The 18625-nt window shown below is 39.7% G+C and overlaps 3 protein-coding genes across 3 annotated transcripts; 2 read left to right on the top strand and 1 right to left on the bottom strand.

Annotated features, from left to right (window-relative positions):
• The first annotated feature begins 1792 nt into the window (after positions 1–1792).
• LOC110016203 (extracellular calcium-sensing receptor-like) lies at positions 1793–8239 on the top strand. Its single transcript, XM_078956464.1, has 7 exons — positions 1793–2080; positions 2163–2449; positions 2597–2892; positions 3353–3558; positions 3682–3903; positions 3996–4119; positions 4202–8239. The coding sequence occupies exons 1-7, from the start codon at positions 1820–1822 to the stop codon at positions 5098–5100; spliced, it is 2295 nt and encodes a 764-aa protein (XP_078812590.1). The 5' UTR covers positions 1793–1819; the 3' UTR covers positions 5101–8239.
• Positions 8240–8357: 118 nt separating this feature from the next.
• On the top strand, positions 8358–16350 carry olfcu1 (olfactory receptor C family, u1). Its single transcript, XM_078956466.1, has 10 exons — positions 8358–9626; positions 9747–10179; positions 10480–10632; positions 10708–10908; positions 10996–11568; positions 11646–11776; positions 11939–12240; positions 12388–12860; positions 12932–13012; positions 14481–16350. The coding sequence occupies exons 1-10, from the start codon at positions 9283–9285 to the stop codon at positions 14835–14837; spliced, it is 3048 nt and encodes a 1015-aa protein (XP_078812592.1). The 5' UTR covers positions 8358–9282; the 3' UTR covers positions 14838–16350.
• A 520-nt stretch (positions 16351–16870) lies between these two features.
• LOC144981773 (vomeronasal type-2 receptor 26-like) lies at positions 16871–18315 on the bottom strand. The gene is made up of 3 exons (XM_078930132.1): positions 18300–18315; positions 18185–18196; positions 16871–17974 (listed from the first exon to the last, which is right to left on the bottom strand). Exons 1-3 carry the CDS (start codon positions 18313–18315, stop codon positions 17076–17078), a joined length of 927 nt encoding a protein of 308 aa, XP_078786258.1. The 3' UTR covers positions 16871–17075.
• Between the last annotated feature and the right edge of the window lie 310 nt (positions 18316–18625).

The following is an 18625-nucleotide window of genomic DNA, read 5'->3' as shown; positions in this document are numbered from 1 at the left end:
CATGTCCTCATTTTTCGACGTGTTGCCTGCTCAGATCAAATGAATTCTGCGTTTGTCCAACAGTAGCTGAGATGACCCCAGCAACCTCAGGACTCTAAAAGTGATTAAGTGGGTCCAGAAGATGGATGGACTATGTAGAGTTGACAGATCCATTTTTATACAACGAAATGACACCCAAGAGAATAAATCTGTCACTGTCAGTGGGCTAGTCCATTCAGCATGCTTGATTTAAGTGCTCACCACCATTAAGGCTTACATAATCCAAATTAAAAAGCATGGCTTAACTGTGTGCCCTTATTTGGTGTGTTGACAACATTTTGTGTCATGGCAAGGTAGGCGAGGCAGACCCAGGCACTGGAACCTGGAAGGAAAACACAGGTGAGTAGAAGGTAAGTAATAGTTTTAATTATTATTCGAAGTAGCTTGACATCTTGACATGGCTGGAGGCTGAGATCTTGATGTGGCTGTAGGCTGGAGAGCAGCAGGTGTCTTTGCTGGAGGAAGCTATGGCTCGCGGCAAGCTGGAGAGTAGAGTTGGCTCGTGGTGTGGCTTGAGGGTACTTACTTACTTACTTACTTTCCGACAGGTTCTTCGGCGCAGGGAAACAGGAGACTTAGGTGTCCACTCGTGGCATGAATGTCCTAAAGGCGAGATATAATAGACGTTAGCATAGAACTTGAACATTTGGACTAGAAAATACATGAAACCAGACTATGCACCATCGGGGGCAACGAACTGTCAATGAACACTGGTTCTGGATCTCCTTTTGAAGGTCTGAAGGGTGATGAGGTGAGTGGACACAGCTGAGATGAATCAGGAACCAAGCGGAGAGGGGAGGGGGGGAGAGAGCTGCCAGAGGCACCATGACATTTTGTTCCTTTTGTGTTTGTTCATTCGTTTGTTGTTGAAACAATAAACCTTTAAGAGTTGAAACTGTAGAAAATATAAAAAAGGATCTGAGATGTGGTGTTTAATCATTTTAAAAGGTTTTTCAAATAATTAAAAAATATATAAAGAAACCACTGCCAAATTAAGGATATCAGTATCAAACATTTTGGAATGATACCCAGCATTACTCTGTCCAGCAAAGATTAAACTGGTTATTTTTCGTCTTTAGCATTTCCACTTATTTGAAGAAAAAAACAAAACAAAAAAAACATTGTGAACGTTATAACATTTTTTATTTTTCGTCATAGAGGTAAACAACAGACTAAGACAAAGAATAACAATTTCATTGTGTCATGGACAAACAAGACTATGGGGCATTTTTCCCCAGAGGAATAAAAAAATAGATATATAAACAAGGCAGGACCTCCTCAGTGTTACATTCAGACATTGGAGGGATGGAGATCTCAGCTTTCTTCACTATCCTGTTGTTGCCTCTATGTTTCTTAGAGATGAACTCAGTTTTTTTGTTGAGTGGATATCTGACTGGCTTGAAACAAAGAACTGAGGATGATGTTGCCAACATTGATGCTTCCTCTGTGAAATGTAAACTGCGGGGTACGACACGTTTACCTGCATTCTCGATGGATGGCGACTTTGTTATAGGTGGTGTGTTTTCTATTCACTATACCATGTACACAGAGATTCATATTCATGCAACAATGCCCGACCCACCAAAATGTATAGGAAGGTTAGTAAGAGTTTGAAGGACAACTAACATATCACTAGAAATTAAATCTTTTACAATGTTTTGTCTTTTGCAGTTCAGCTGATAAGATTTAAAAATATCATTTGTATTATTTTTGGTAAAAGTTGTGTCCTTTTTTTTTCACTTTCAGCATAAATGCTCGTGAACTGCGTTTCTCTCGTACAATGATCTTTGCCATTGAGGAGATTAACAACAGCACAGAGCTGCTGCCTGGTATCAGGCTTGGTTATCAGATCCATGACTCATGCGCTGCAGTGCCTGTGGCCATGCAAGCTGCTTTTCAGCTCTCCAACAGCGGGGATAAAGTCTTCTACAAAGATAGTAATTGCTCTCAGTCTGGCATGATGGCGGCTGTTGTTGCTGAATCTGGATCCACACCATCCATCAGCATTTCTCGGATCATTGGACCCTTCAACATTCCCCAAGTAAGTGCTTCATTCAATTTTTACAAAGTATTTTATAAAGTAATTGGACACTTGTGAATTACATTTTTATATTTTTCTTTAGGTCAGCCACTTTGCCACATGTGCTTGTCTGTCTGATAAGCAGCAGTATCCAAATTTCTTCAGAACAGTTCCCAGTGATGCATTTCAGTCTGTAGCGCTGGCCAAGCTGGTGAAACACTTTGGGTGGACTTGGATAGGTGCTATCTGCTCTGATTCAGACTATGGCAATAACGGGATGGCCTCTTTTCTTCAAGCAGCTCAAAAGGAGGGGATTTGTGTGGAGTTTTCTGAATCTTTTCATCGGACGCAGCCTCATAAAATCCAAAAAGTGGCAGATTTTATCCGCAGGTAATGTAATGTTGTGTTGCTTCGGAAAGTTGCAAATTTTGTCATTTACGTCTATGTTTCCCCTGAATTTAAACCTGATAAAAAAACACAAAAAAGGATATAACATAAAGATTTTATTGATTAAAAATGCATTCATTATGTTCTTAGGTCAACAGCTAAGGTTATTGTTGCCTTTACTTCCACTGGAGAAATGAAAGTCTTGTTGGAAGAACTTGCCGCAAAACCTTCACCATCTCGTCAGTGGATAGGCAGTGAGTCCTGGATAACAGACACAAATTTGCAAAAGTTCACTTTCTGTGAGGGGGCCATTGGATTTGCTATTCCAAAATCTGACATCCCAGGCTTGAGAGATTTTCTGCTGGATCTCTCTCTTTCTGAAGTGGCAGCATCCCCAGTGCTGACTGAGTTTTGGGAGGAGACATTTAGATGCAGACTGAGAAAAGGTGAGTGTTTTTTTTTTTTTTTTTTTGAGGAGAGACCTGTATTATTTTGGTTATGTTGCATCGATATGATAGAAAAATGTATGCATGTGGTAGCATACAGTACAGGTCATGCGTGATGGAGTGATGGTTTGACTGTGGCAGTGACAGGGAATGGTATGGTTTTTTTTTTGTTGTTTCTTTTTGTTTTCTTTACTTAGTTTTATTATAAACACTTCTTGTAGTTATTTGTCTTTCAGACTAACAGAACTCTGTAATTGTGTTTGTATAATGTAAAACTCAATAAAAATACTGGGTTTAAAAAAGAAAAATGTATTTTAGTAAAAGTCTTCGTAAAATGTTAACATGGTTAAATATTTGTTTTTAATACATATGAATAGCAAAAAAGAGAAGTAGTAAGGAAATAATCATGAAGATATCTGTTCATGTTCATTAAATCCAATATTTTCCTGTTTTTTTTTAGATGTTAATACAGAGCAACGTGTTTGCAATGGAAGTGAAGACCTACAAAAGGTTCCAAATGCATTTATCCCATCTTCTCCACTGAGAATTACTACAATGGTGTATAAAGCTGTTTATGCAATAGCACATGCTATTCACAGTGTTGTGTGTGTGAAAGAAAATGTAACAGCCCAGTGTGACAAACATTTGATGTTGGAATCCAAGCAGGTCAGCTGAGATATTGTCTTAGTTTGCATAATTTTGAAAAAAATAAAACTAATAATATATAAGATTTTTATTGATGTTTACTTAGATTTTTTTTTCTACCATTTTTTTCCCTGTCTTTTGTAGGTTTTAGATGCTCTAAAGAAAGTAAATTTAACCCAGAATGGCTATCCTGTGTCGTTTGATGCTAATGGAGATCCTGTGGCTGTTTATGAGCTGGTCAACTGGCAGAAGGGTGAAAGTGGAAATATTGAATTGGTAACAGTAGGATTCTATGATGCGTCCCTGCCAAAATACAAAGAATTCTATATTAACAAAAATCTAACCTGGGTGGACGGTATACAACAAGTAGGCAGTCTGATGAGAATTCTCTTTTAAAATAACTTGATATCGCAAGTTGTGAAATATACTCATTTGTTTTGCTGTTGCCTTTGTGAAAGGTGCCAGTGTCAGTGTGTACTGATAGCTGTCCTCCGGGAACTCACAAAGTGCTGCAGAAAGGAAAACCCATCTGTTGCTATGATTGCATACCATGTCCTGAAGGAGAGATAAGCAACACTACAGGTAAGATCCTCCATTTTCAATGCCGATTTTTGTCACATTTCTGACACTTAGAAACTGACCTGTACTGTCTGTGTTTTTCTAGATTCCTCTGATTGTTTCCCGTGTCCCATAGAATTCTGGCCAAATCCAGAAAAGGACTCATGTCATCCCAAACCAGTAGAATTCCTTTCCATTGATGAGACTCTGACTATCATCTTGGCTGTCGTCTCTGTTGGTGGAGCATGTCTTTCCATCTTAACAGCAGCGGTGTTTTTCCATCACAGAACAACCCCAATAGTACGGGCCAACAACTCAGAGCTGAGCTTCCTGCTGCTCTTCTCCCTGACTCTGTGTTTTTTATGTTCCTTAACTTTCATAGGGGCTCCCACTGAGTGGTCTTGTATGCTGCGTCACTCAGCTTTTGGCATCACCTTTGTTCTTTGTATCTCCTGTGTGCTTGGAAAAACCATAGTGGTCTTGATGGCCTTTAAAGCTACACTGCCAGGTAGCAATGTCATCAAATGGTTTGGTCCTCTACAACAAAGACTGACTGTAGTGTTCTTTACATTTGTTCAAGTGTTAATCTGCATCGTTTGGCTTGTGTTGAGGCCTCCATTTCCAATGAAAAATTTTTCCACGTACAAAGAAAGGATCATCCTGGAGTGTGCTTTGGGTTCTGCCATTGGGTTCTGGGCTGTCTTGGGTTACATCGGCCTTCTGGCTGTGTTCTGCTTTGTGTTAGCTGTGCTGGCTCGGAAACTGCCGGACAACTTTAATGAAGCCAAGCTGATAACATTTAGCATGTTGATTTTCTGTGCAGTCTGGCTGAGCTTCATCCCAGCTTATGTCAGCTCTCCTGGCAAATTCACAGTAGCTGTGGAGATATTTGCTATTCTGGCCTCCAGTTTTGGACTAATAATGTGTATATTTGCTCCAAAGTGTTTTATCATACTGTGTCAACCTGAGAAGAACACCAAAAAATATTTAATGAACAAAAATTAATTCTTTAGAATACATTTTATTTGCAAAAAATGCTTGTCAATGTTTAAAGCAATGCGTCACACATCTCTTTTGGAAATAACACATTATTTGCTTAATTGTAAATAAAGATAAATGTGACTTTGTTAAGTGTTTTTAAGATTTTTTTGACATTGGTCAATATTTTTGCCAGGAGGAGCTTGTGTGTACACTGTTGGATTTGTTGTCAAGTAAAGTGATTGGGATATTAGATGTGCTACATTTATGACTGTTAAGTATTGACAAATAAGATTGTGGTAGAGTTGCTACCGCATTTTTAAAACACTCCCAATTTTTTTATTTCCTTTTTTAAACTTGCACTGTCTGGCACCTGAGCTACCAGATTAGATATGTAGACCTCTTGTGTTGGACGGATGTTACTAGAAGGTTATCAATCTTGACACATGAGGTGTGAATTTGTAAAAACCCTCTTTGCAATTGAGACTATACACTATAGACTAGACCAGGGGTCGGGAACCTTTTTGGCCAAGAGAGCCATAAATGCCACATATTTTGAAATGTAATTTCGAAAGAGCCATACAATTATGTAGTGTCCCTTTCCCACACTGAGGCACGGAGACTTAACCTCTTTTAAAGTTCTTTATTCCGATTACTGCAGACCGCAACAAACGCCGTTCAATTAATTCAGCAACCCCTGAATCTCTCCCGCCGACACGAGAGCGCTTCTCCCAACTTTATATTCCCCTGCTCCCGCTGCAGCCCTCCCATTTCCCTTATTCGGCCCATAGCTGAACCCCATTGGTCCAAACTACCTAACAACAGGCTGAGCGACAGAACTGAGGGCCAATCAGATCTCTGCTTGATCGATGCGTTCAATGAACTCCAGAACTTTTAACGCGGCCCAACAGCCATCCAACTCAGTCCGCGACAATTTGTTTAAAACTAAATATACAAATGAATGTGTGCATTTGATTTAATTTCAACATTTTTAAAGTACAATAAGTCTGTGGATTCTTTTTTAATAACATTGTTATTCTGTTGCTAATAAATGATGAGTATTTCTCGTGGTAGTTTTGCTGATGGTCTAGTCCGGTTGATACGTGGTGAGTTTCTGCTTCACGCAGGCGTTGAGACTTTAACGTGATCTTAGGTCTGAATGTTCTGTAGATGTGACAAAGACTGCTCACATGCAGACGGGGAGCCAAACACACACTCACACGCTGCAGTGAGTGACGGGAAGCGGGTTTTACGTTTTTACAATCCCTGCGCGATTCACCTGCTGCCTGTCCCCACAACACCTCAGCCCCACCCTCTGCTTTCTCCCTCACACATCCCGTCCCCGCATCTGCGCGCTCTTTCTCAGAGACGGGAGCGCGTAGTTTTAGGCACGGCAATTCACAGGTTTCCAGCTGGTACAAACTCTGTGAAATAATAGATAATAGTAACTGATAGCGCTGGCGCAGATTTCTCTCTCTAAGCACTGCTACTACTACGCGCCTCTGACATCGCATCGCGCCCGAGAAGGACTGGTCTAATGAAAAAAAAAACTATAATTAAAGATTTGTCTGCGAGCCACATGTGACCATCAAAAGAGCCATATATGGCTCGCGAGCCAAAGGTTCCCGACCCCTGGACTAGACTATACAGTATGGTAATTATGTATGCATTTCTTGTTGGACCGGATGGAAAACACAGGAGAAGAGAGCGTGATATAAGAGTTGGTAAATAATAGTATCAAAGAAAGGGGAGAAGATGGTTGACGGAATTTGAGAATGATTAACAATTAGGAGGGGTTAGAATTGCAATGCAACACGTTGATGGAGATTTATAACTATTGAGGTCAAAAGGCTAGGACCCCTCCAAAGACACAGTCAAATATTACGAAAAACTATAGCACACACTCATAACAAAAAGCATGTATCATCACGTCATGTATACTATCTGTGCAAAGATGAGAGGGGGGATGCCTGGTAAAGCTCAGACCAAGACCCCCGCCGAAGGCAAGGCAGCAGTGGCAGGTAGGGCCCCTCAGGAACCTGCATGGAATAGGAGATCAAGGAAATCTGCCTATGGGGCAACCCAACATGGGCCACCAAGATAGGAATGAACACCACTGGGGAATCACAGTACCAAAGAGCAGGAGCTGGAGCCCCAGCCCAGCCAGAAAACGGCCGTCCAGTCGCACCAGGGGGCCTATCATAAGGCCCCATTCGCCTGACCAGCCTATGGAAGTTCTGAGCATCCCCCCATCACAAACCAGGACCCCCCCTAAAAAGACCTGTCTTACGCTCCAGACAACAACCCACTTGCCCTACCCGAAGTCCAGTAGAGAGAAAGGCAGGGGCCACTGCTCTCCACACAAGATGGCACCCAAGAGAGGTGAGGGTCCCTGACGAGCCCTGTAAGCATGGGCCAACTAGGCTCCCCACTGTTGGGAATTTTGAAGAGGCCCAGCACCCGCAGGCAAGGGCCAGAACAGCACCACAGGGACACGGTCACCCCCACGCTCCGATGTGATGTGATCCCCAGATTATGGCCTAGCCACAGAACTCGGCAATCCCTCTCCCTGCTGGAAGCTGGGCACTTATATTTTACTGTAGTGTTTTTTTCATTTGTTCAAGTATTAATTTTCATCATTTGGCTTGTGTTGAGGCCTCCATTTCCAATGAAAAATTTTTCCACGTACAAAGAAAGGATCATCCTGGAGTGTGCTTTGGGTTCTGCCATTGGGTTCTGGGCTGTGTTGGGTTACATCGGCCTTCTGGCTGTGTTTTGCTTTGTGTTAGCTGTGCTGGCTCGGAAACTGCCGGACAACTTTAATGAAGCCAAGCTGATAACTTTTAGCATGTTGATTTTCTGTGCAGTCTGGCTGAACTACGTAGCAGCTTATGTCAGCTCCCCTGGCAAATTCACAGTAGCTGTGGAGATATTTGCTATTCTGGCCTCCAGTTTTGGACTAATAATGTGTATATTTGCTCCAAAGTGTTTCATCATACTGTCAGCCTGAGAAAAACACCCAAAAATATTTAATGAACAAAAAACTAATTTTTACTTTGCTTTTGTGTTTAAATCACATTGATTGTGTTGCAAATACATAAAATATGTTTTCATGTCTTTAAAGATTTTTGACATTGAAATAAAAATATAACTGGAGCTAAAATAACACTTGAAAAGTCTGATCTGTCGTGTTTGTTTGTTTTTTTAAATAAAATGTTCTGACTCAAAAGTCACAAAGTAAGAACATTTAACTGACCTTACAAAATAGTAGCACCCCATAGCAGTATGGGGTGTTGTACTTTAGGGTCGAACAGGAATGTTAATATTCAGGACGTGCTAAGTAACTTGTCTTTTACTAACATCCTCGTTAACAGTTACTTTATATCAAAAGGCTACATGCTATGCATTCCATCATGCATTACACATATCCGATAATGCATCTCGACCAATTAGCGTGTCACTGTAACTGAGGTGCATTCAAATACAACAGGATACTTGTATGTAAGAATATTATTTTGTTGGAACCAATTTGTTATTTCGTCGGAATGAAAAGTTATTTTGTGGGATTTAATTATTATTATTTTTACCCATGTCAGGTCACAGACTCTGTAATTGAAAGCCCTAACTGTGCTGAAATTTGTTTTAATAAACAAAATATGTCAAATCAAAATTAATATGCATGGAACATATGTCCCACAACAAAAAACATAATAAAGAAAAACACAGAGGTGAGTGCTGAAGACTATAACAGACACAGTGTTATAGTGTGTACATCCTGGGCTATACGCTCATTCACGACAGCAAAGCCCGGTGTGAACGTAGCATTCAGATGCAACCAGTTTATTGCCAGTATGAGCAACTTAAACTTTCCATTTGAGTTCTTTTCTTGATCTTTTTTTTTTTTTAAATTGGATGTAAGCAAGAACACTGGCTTATTATTTTAAGTTTCCAGTTGTGTTTAAGACACATGTTTTCTGGTGCTTGCTGTGAATTATGGTATTCAAAGCACCCTATACTGTAAATCCCCTTTTTAGTTTTTTACAACTAATGTCACTTCCTTTCCTTGTTTTGAACGTGATTGGTTTAACTTGCGATGACTCACATGACCAATGAAATTACACATCCACACAGCTTTTAATGTGCGGTTCGTTTTCCTGTTGAAGGCGACATTGGCAATTTATTACAAAGCACAGTCTTCATAGGGTCAGGATGGAAAATCGGCCGCTAGTTTTTAAGACTTCTTGTTTACTGCATGTTTTTGTGGGCAGCGTCTTTGTTACTGGGTTAGTAGGCTGTTCCAATTCTATAAAGGAACTACAAACACTGATTATCAGAGAAACGGCAGAGACGAGACAAGAGGTCATACATTTCAGAGTGGCAGGGGTTGGGGTTGATTCTGATGCATCTCAGTGTGTGACATTAGGAGACAGTCATCCTGTGGTTTTGCAGTCAGAAGGAGATGTTATCGTTGGAGGGCTTTTCCCTTTGCATTATGAGGCTTCTGAGCCAGAGCACACCTACCACAGCAAACCCCCAACCACACCTTGCACAGGGTAAGTATTCAAGCCGACACCTACTGTATGGAGATTGTGTGTATATTATTCATAGATTACATCAGCCTTTTATAAATGTAATTAAAAAAAATAAAGAACCATATCCTTAATGCATTGCAGGTTTGATCAGAGAGCCTTCCGGTGGCTGATGACTATGGTGTTTGCTGTGGAAGAAATCAACCACAGCTCAGTCTTGTTGCCAGGTGTGACACTTGGCTACCGGATCACAGACAGCTGTGATAACGTCCACAACAGCCTGAGAGCCCTTTTCCCTTTAATCAGTTCATCCATTCCTTTGACAAATCAGCTAAGAAAAAGAGAAGCCACTGAAAATACTTCAACAATTTTTTTTGAGCGTGTACAGTCTGTTGAAGTCACCACTGCAAAAGCAGGGAATGTGACAACATATAGCAAAGAACAGGAGTTTAGAACAACATGGTCTGAAACCAATGCATGTCTGTCTGGTTCCCCTGTTTCTGCTGTGATCGGTCTTGCTTCCTCCTCTCCAACAAGAGCTGTAGCTCAAGCTCTTGGCCCTTTCAGCATTCCACTGGTAAGAATCGCACAAATTATTCAAACTAAAGATTTTATTATTTGCATTTGATTTGGTTGGGAATTTTATTCCAAACGTGTGAAAAACAACTCCTTAAAAGAGGAAAAAAACAAGAAAAAAAAGAAAAAGTAAGAAAATCTGATAAAATAAATCTTTACTTTCACAGTCATTTGGATTTAGAAAACAGAGGCCAAAGCTTCCATTTTTTATGCTGTTATTCTACATTTCAATATTTAATATTTCTTTATACAGTTAGTTAGAGACCCTGTTTATTATATAATGACATTTTTGTCCTTTCAGGTGAGTTATTTTGCCACTTGTACCTGTCTCACTGACAAGCGCATGTACCCGTCATTTCTGCGAACCGTGCCGAGTGACATCTTTCAAGTCAGGGGTCTCGTGCAACTCGTCACATTCTTAGGCTGGCGTTGGGTGGGCACAATAGGAACCACGGTCAGCTAAAGCTTTTAAACTATGATTTATATGTATAAACCTTTTTTAATGACAAACTTTTTGTTTTCCTTGCAGGATGACTACAGTCAGTATGGGATCCAATCATTTTCTGCTCAGTTTCAAAAACAAGGGGGTTGTGTGGCATTTCACCTCACCATTCCAAAATCTCCCACTTTGGCTGAAATACAAGAAATGGCAGACAGAGTGCAGAGATCAGCTGCTCGGGTTGTGGTGGTTTTTGCCACAGAGGGACAACTCCTGGATCTGTATTTTGAAGTATGTGTCTCAGCTGATTTGACCACACAGAATGGCAGTTGAACATTTGTGGAAGCTAGAATAACTTATTTATACTTATCTTTTCAGCTTGTTCAGAGAAACGTTACACATCTGCAGTGGGTTGCCAGCGAAGCGTGGGTCACCGCTGCCCTTCTGACACTACCGCACTTCCACTCTCTTCTAGAAGGAACATTGGGCTTCTCTTTCCCTGGTGTCAACATCCCCAGTTTAGAAAATTTCCTTCTGAACATTCACCCCTCTGCTGAACCAGGAATGGAATTTATCAACATGTTCTGGGAAGATCAGTTTGGTTGTAAACTTCACTTTGAAGAAGATGGATCCATAAAAAATGTAGGAGATGTCAACTTAAGGGGTTTAAATGCATTTGGTTCTAATCCAGAAATCCAAAATGCTTCTTCTGCGGAACAGGAAAGCTTTTTTAACAGGGACAGCTTTGCAGAAACACCGTTTTGTACAGGTTTTGAGAATCTGAGTCTCACTGGGAGCAGTTATACTGATGTATCCCGAGTCAGAATATCCTATAACGTGTACAAAGCAGTATACGCCATTGCCCACGCTTTACATGCTTTACTGAACTGTGATTCTGCAGAACAAAACGAGAAAAGCTGCGATAAACACAAACAATTTACCTCTGAGCAGGTATATGTCACCATTATTCTACTTATAAGATAATTTTATCAGGATGTATGTTAAGACATTTTTTATGTCTTTCACAGTTGCTGTCTCATCTGAAGTTAGTGAATTTCACTAACAAATTTGGGGAGAAAGTATGCTTTGACTCCAATGGAGAGCCTGTTCCTCTTTATGACATAATTAACTGGCAGAAGGACAAACATGGCAAAATGAGGTCAAATTTTGAATATATTTTAACATTTTTCTAGTACTATTAAAGTTCAGAATCAAACAATTTATTTTACATGTATTCATGTATGTGGACATGTTTAGTTGCACTGTTAAACAAAACCAAAAAAAAACATCAGTCTGACAAGACTTCTTTTGGTGCACTCAGATTTGTTACAGTGGGAAGTTATGATGGCTCAGTTCCACTGGGACGACAGCTGCAATTAAACCAGAGCAACATTATATGGACAGAAGGACATACAGAGGTACGTTTGAATTATTTTATAATTTGCATCACAATACATTTTGTCAGGTTTTCAGATTCCACACTTTTCCTTACTGTTCAGGTGCCCGTGTCTTTGTGCAGTGAACCATGCCCCCCAGGCAACAGGCAGGCTAGGCGTAAAGGCGAGCCCCAATGTTGCTTCGATTGTTTTCCCTGTGCAGATGGAGAGATCAGTAATGAGACAGGTAACATGTACTAGCTTCAATTTTTCAAGATGTTTTCTCTAAAAAATCCAGTGACAGTTAGAAGTCTTCAAGTGTAAAATATGTAATAATGTCAATGGAATTACAAAGTTTTTGAGCATCCATTTACAGTTTGTTTGTCCCTCTCAGGTTCCGCTGAGTGCATAAAATGTCCCGAGTCCTACTGGTCAGATGAGAAAAAGGTGAAGTGTGTTGCAGGGATTGAAGAGTTCCTGTCTTTCAAGGACTCCATGGGTATCATCTTAGTGGCCCTCACTCTGTTGGGTGTCGTTCTGACAGCAGTCATCATCGTCATCTTTCACCGTTTCCGTACAACTCCAATTGTCAAGGCTAATAACTCAGAGATAAGTTTCTTGCTTTTGCTGTCACTCAAGCTCTGTTTCCTGTGTTCCCTGGTGTTCATCGGCCAGCCATCTGTGTGGACATGCAGGATCCGCCAAACAGCCTTTGGGATCAGCTTTGTCATTTGTCTGTCTTGCCTCCTTGTTAAGACTATTGTGGTCCTCCTGGCTTTTCAGACTAAACTGCCTGGCTCTAGAGCTTTGAAGCTGTTTGGTCCTTCTCAGCAAAGAATCATGATTGTCTTCACTACAGCTCCTCAGGTGAGGGGAGCTACCACTGACTCAATTCCTTTTTTTCTAAAGAAGCTTTAGTGTTTCTGTTTGACCCTCAGGTTTGTCTCTGTGCTGGCTGGTTGTTGTGGGCACCCCCTTTCCCATTTAGGAACTCAGCTTATCAAGCTTCAACTAGAAAAGTAAGACCAAAGTGTATTCATTGTTGATTGAAAACATACAGGTACATCTAAGAAAAATTAAATACTGACAAAGAGTAAAATATTTTTTTATCATTTACAGAAAAGTATATTGAGCAACATATATTAATACTTTAGATCTTTTAATTCTGATGATTATGGCCTAAAGACAATGAAAATGTAAAATTAAGTGTCTTAGAAAGTTAAAATTTCACATGGAATCAGTCAGAAGGGTGGGTTTTCAGTACAAGATGATGGCCTTTGGAAACTCTTCATTTTGATGCCCTCAGTTGTGTCTTTAGTGTCTTTTTACATGTTACTGTGGATTTTTTCTGAAATTGGACATAGATAAAGAAAATTACGCTTACATTTGCATTTATGAGTATTTTTTTTAAATGCATCCACTTATAGACAAATAGATCCATTTTTTCCATCGTCTGAGCTAGAATCTGGCTCAAGACTGTACTGCTGGATAGCGCCGATTTTGATCGCCAGTTTTGTTGCGCCAGTTTTGTTAAGTTGGGGGTGTGAGGGACTTTAAGTTGGCAGGAGAACACACAAATAGAGAGCTATCAGAGTTCTAATGAACTACTTCTACTCTGCAAAAACTATGTCCTAGAAAACAACACAGTTTTTTTGGCTAGAAATAGCATTATCATAATTAAAACATTGCAGAGAACACGTTTAAAAGACAGTGAGATTGGGTTTTTTAATAAGTGTTAGCATTAATGTGAGGTGGTCTTGTGGCAATCAGCCTGTGGCTTTACGTAGATGTTATGGAAGCCCAGGCTGCTTTGATAGCTCAGGTCATCTGCACTGTTGGGTCTGGTTTCTCTCATCTCCATCCTGAAGACTTTTCAAATTCTCTGAAAGGTTTATTGTCAGATGTTTGCTGGCCACTCAAGCACGGTAGCAGGGTCACTGAACCAGCCTTTGGTATCTTTTTGGTACCTTTGCCGATGTGGGCAGTTGGAAAAATAAAGCCAGCATGTCCCAGAGAATTTAATTACGAGACATCAAAATGTGGGTATTCATCACCGAAAGACAAGGAAAAGGCCATAATCCTGCTTACTTTTCAACGTGCCCTGCTCTGACATGTTCTGGTTGGCTAAACTCTCCTGATCCAGGTAATCAACCATGAGTTGGACAATGATATCTTGAATGCACGTTGATGTGCTTGCCCTTGAGGCCTGCGGTTCCCAACCCCAACTGTAATGCATGATCATCAAAAAACAATGACATGAGTATTACTTTTTATGACCAATAATAACAACACATTAATTATATAATTTAGCCTTTTTCAAGTAAAATTTTGTTCAGTTTAACATTTTCTGTGCATGTGCATACACTCACAAACACACACTTAAAAAAATTATATATATGGTGTTTTTTTCATGAGCTTGTTTGTAAAAAATAAAAATGGAAAAAGCTCTAATAAAACCTTATCTCTTATTTTGCATGTTGCATTTAGATTGTTGTCGAGTGTAAAGAGCCATGGCCTCCTGGATTCTGCTTGGTCCTTGGTTACATCGGCTTGATTGCCTCAGTTTGTCTCCTGTTAGCGTTTCTTGGTCGAAAGCTACCAGATACCTTCAACGAGGCAAGACTCATCACCTTCAGCATGCTGATTTTCTCAGCAGTGTGGATTTCTTTCATTCCAGCTTATATCAGCTCTCCAGGGAAATTTTCTGTGGTCGTGGAAATATTTGCAATTTTAGCCTCCAGTTTTGGTCTGTTACTGTGCATTTTTGGGCCTAAATGTTACATCATTTTGCTACACCCAGAGAGAAACATTAAAAAATGTGTTCGTAGCAAAAACTCTAGATGATATCAGCTCTGCTCTTTCAATAGTGGATCTCAATGTTAGATAAAAGAATGTAAAGGTTCAAAAATTGAAATGCCTAAGTAAATGCTATATTAACACTATTTCACTGTCTTTATTTTTGAAATTGTACGCTAGATTACATGACACAATTAGTTAAGAGTTAATAAAGGCAAAGCAAATGTTAAAGTGGTAATTGAAAGGGGATCTGGAATTCTGAAACATCTATGACAGGCTTTAGAAGATAAATGTCTGTTTTAAAGCAATGCAAGCAAATTCTTTCTGGTTCCTGCTTCTGTGTGTGTGCACAATTCTGCAGTTCTTTGAATTATCACTAGAGGGTGGGTGGAGAAATGATTAAGGTTCTGTAAGAGGTCTGCAAACTTTACACAAGAATTCAAAACATCTAAAGCTTGATTCATAAAAAAATGTTGTCTTCAGCAAGATTTTGCATTTTATAGTTTTGCTTTAAACATTTTACATGCAATATTTGATGCAGATCCATTAGGTGCAACATTTCCTTTGAATCAATTGAGCAGAGAATGTTGAGGAAACGACTCACCCACGGCTGCTGACAGTAGACAAAACACTAATACTGTGTGTGTGCTAATATTTAAAGATGAAACATTTTTTACACATCATTTTCAGAACACAGAACAGCAACAACCTTACATACTTAACTATCACCAAAAACTTTAGTAGTCAACAGCTGATTCAACTTAGTTATCTCTCAAATTTTTGGCATTCAAGAGAAAGTGTGTTCTACCAACTCCTAATGTTATATGACTTTTTTAATTCAGATTTAGACATATATGGGGGTCAATGCACTTTAAACTAATTTGAACAGAAATGATATCAGATTATGACAGCTTTTTTCATAGCTCGAAGGTTTTATCATTTTATTACCAGCAATTTGGAGAGAGAGCCAGAAGGGCTGCAGCAGAACATCTGCAAGAAAGACTGCCCTGCAGAGAGAGCATGTACTTATCTTTGCTGGACATAAGAAAAGAAAGAAATGTAAATTTATAAATGTCAACATTTGTCTTTGGTCTTATTGCAGACTGTTTTTAAATGGATGATCATTTGCGACAACTCCTTAAAAATGCTGCACTCATTTCATTACTGAAGCAGCATTTATTAAGAACTTTTTTGAAGCCTGATTAATCTGATTCATTCAAGATTAAACATTTGTCTTGATGTATTCGCTTCCTTTTTTGTTGTTAAGCTGTGCACGTCAGTTCAAGTCCAAATATGAGTTTGCAAACTTGCAAATAGTTTTCTAACTTAATTTTACAGTTTAAAAGCATGATTTACAAGAAGAAACATTGTAGTGTGATGTGTGCCACAGAATGAATAGAAGTTTCAAACACTTTACTGTATCTGCCTCAATTGTTTGATTGAATATGGTGTATATGTCAAGACATTAAACTTAGAAATCACATTTTCAATGCAGTGTTCAGTAATCATGAAAGCGTGTAGAATGATTCATCAACTTGTTTATATAATTTTTTCCTTAAATTTTATTTATTTATTTAATGATTTTAACCAAACACAAAATGTAATTAATCACAAGTGCTCTGGTTAAAGAACAAACAAGCACATAAAAATGTTGACGATACACGGAGATCCTACATGTTACTACAAATGTTACTCTGAAAAAAGCTTAATATACACAGGAAAGAATTTGCTTGCTGGTCTGAAGATATCAGGCACAATCTGGCAAAATACAATATAATATTTTATTAAACAATTAGAATATGTTATCAGTTGAACTTTTATATGATTTTTAAATGTTTAAATTGACTCACAACCAAAACATGAAGAAAAAGAGTAAATAAGGTGGATATTGTGAGTTGCCTTTCTGCAAAACCTCTCTTGCTCAAAGTACACTCTCACAGTGCAGCAGTAATCTGCTTCAGAGTCATCGTATCCATGGCAACTACTGGCACCATTGCCATAGATATGATCTCTCAGAGCGACTCGAAACACCATTGACTGGTTTCAACATGGCGGTGCCTCACCATTGCTTCCTGATGTAGAGCTGGAGGTGAAACATTTTCTATGGGTGATGTCACATCTTGATTCGTCCATTGTTTTTACAATGTATGAGTGGTTGTGTGCTTCAATCCCTCTGTCATTCTGTTTCAGTGTTTCTGTTTCAAACTGGATTCTGTAAACTTTTAGCAACGTTTGCCAAGTTGCTATGACTTTCAAGCCTTATTAAAAACGATTGATTTTTATTTTTTATTTTTCCTTACCCATTAGATGTTGTTTTGTATTTTTTTCAGGCTTCAGTAAAATTATGTAACATTTTGGAGCAAACAGACAAAACAGCAAGCCAAAGCTGGAAGCTAAAATGGCGAATGACTCCACTGCATCTGCATAGATTCCAGGAGAACTTATATAAGCAGGAATGAATGCCAGCCAAACAGCACAGAAGATCAAAATGCTAAAAGTAATGAATTTGGCCTCATTAAAGTTACCAGGTAGTTTACGTGCCAGAAATGCAAGCACAAAGCAGAGGCATGCCTGGAGGCCAATGTATCCCAGAACACACCAGAAGGCCAGACTTGATCCCACGCTGCACTCCAATATAATCTTGGAACGTTCATATTTTGTGTTTCTGGATGGATAAGGGGAAGCATCAATGAGCCAGGCAGCACAGATTATCACCTGCACCATAGTGCAACTGAAAATAATAACCCTCTGATGCTTGGGCCCAAGCCACTTCATGATGTTGTCTCCCGGCCTGGTGGCAGTGAAAGCAGCCAGCACCACCAGAGTCTTTGCAAGGATGCAGGAAATGCAAAGTGAAAACGTGATGCTAAAGGCTGTGTGGCGAAGCATACAAGACCAACGTGTTGGCTCTCCAATAAAAACAAGTGAGCACAAAAAACAAAATGTCAGGGCAAACAAGATAAAGAAGCTTAATTCAGAGTTATTTACGCGGACCACGGCTGTGTTTCTGTGATGGAAGAAAACCAGAAAAACACCTATGGTGAGACAAGCTCCTACTACAGAGATCACTGTCAGAGCGATGCCCAAAGAGTCATAGGCCAAGAACTCCACTTTCTTAGGGATACAGATTGTTCTGTCTTCATTTGACCAGAAATCTTCAGGACAAAATATACATTCTACTGAATCTATAAGAAAAATAAGAAAGGAACATATGTAAACTTATTATAGTATATCGCGCAGAGACATTGGAAAAAAGCTTTAAGCTTTGACTTTTTAATCTTACTTGTCTCATTACTAATTTTGCCACTATCACATGGTATACAGTCAAAGCAGCAGATAGGCTCCCCACGACGGACAGCTTTCCTGGACCCTGGAGGGCAGCTGGCACTACATACAGACACTGGCACCTATGGAAGAACAGGAGAAAAGATAACCAGCAGCTTTACAGTCTCTAAAAGACAGGGTTAAGTTGCTTTTTTTGTCAACTAAAATGTCAAACTGCAGACACACTGGACATGTGACGCATGTTCAAGAACACGCTAAATGTGAGTTCCTGAATGTGCATTTGCGTGTTCTTTTACGTGTTCTACAAAAAAGAACAGTTCAATTCCCCTCTTGCACGCCCATGAGTCGAAGTGTCATTGGGCAACACACTGAACCCCACCTTGCCTCTGGTTGCAGGCTGGCACCAGTGTTCGGCAGCGGAGCCGCGGCCAGTGTGTGAATGTGTGTGTGACTGGGTGAATGGGACTGTGACTGTAAAGCGCTTTGGGCCTTGTAGGTAGAAAAGCGCTATATAAACATACACCATTTACCATTTACTGTTTACTAGAATT

Source organism: Oryzias latipes, chromosome 13, assembly GCF_053564925.1.
Source record: "Oryzias latipes strain Hd-rR chromosome 13, Olatipes_Hd-rR_3.1".
Taxonomy (NCBI): domain Eukaryota; kingdom Metazoa; phylum Chordata; class Actinopteri; order Beloniformes; family Adrianichthyidae; genus Oryzias; species Oryzias latipes.
The sequence above is the reverse complement of the archived record's forward strand: the minus strand, read 5'-3'. Positions and strand labels throughout refer to the sequence as shown.

What these genes read in the sequence shown, in the direction of transcription:
- LOC110016203 (XM_078956464.1), top strand. Translation starts at nt 1,820, where the DNA reads ATGATCTTTGCCATTGAGGAGATTAACAACAGCACAGAGCTGCTGCCT. An exon ending in GACCCTTCAACATTCCCCAA is followed by an intron (nt 2,081 to 2,162) that starts GTAAGTGCTTCA and finishes ATTTTTCTTTAG; the next exon opens with GTCAGCCACTTTGCCACATG. An exon ending in AGAGATAAGCAACACTACAG is followed by an intron (nt 4,120 to 4,201) that starts GTAAGATCCTCC and finishes GTGTTTTTCTAG; the next exon opens with ATTCCTCTGATTGTTTCCCG.
- olfcu1 (XM_078956466.1), top strand. Translation starts at nt 9,283, where the DNA reads ATGGAAAATCGGCCGCTAGTTTTTAAGACTTCTTGTTTACTGCATGTT. An exon ending in AGAGATCAGTAATGAGACAG is followed by an intron (nt 12,241 to 12,387) that starts GTAACATGTACT and finishes TGTCCCTCTCAG; the next exon opens with GTTCCGCTGAGTGCATAAAA. An exon ending in ATCAAGCTTCAACTAGAAAA is followed by an intron (nt 13,013 to 14,480) that starts GTAAGACCAAAG and finishes TGTTGCATTTAG; the next exon opens with ATTGTTGTCGAGTGTAAAGA.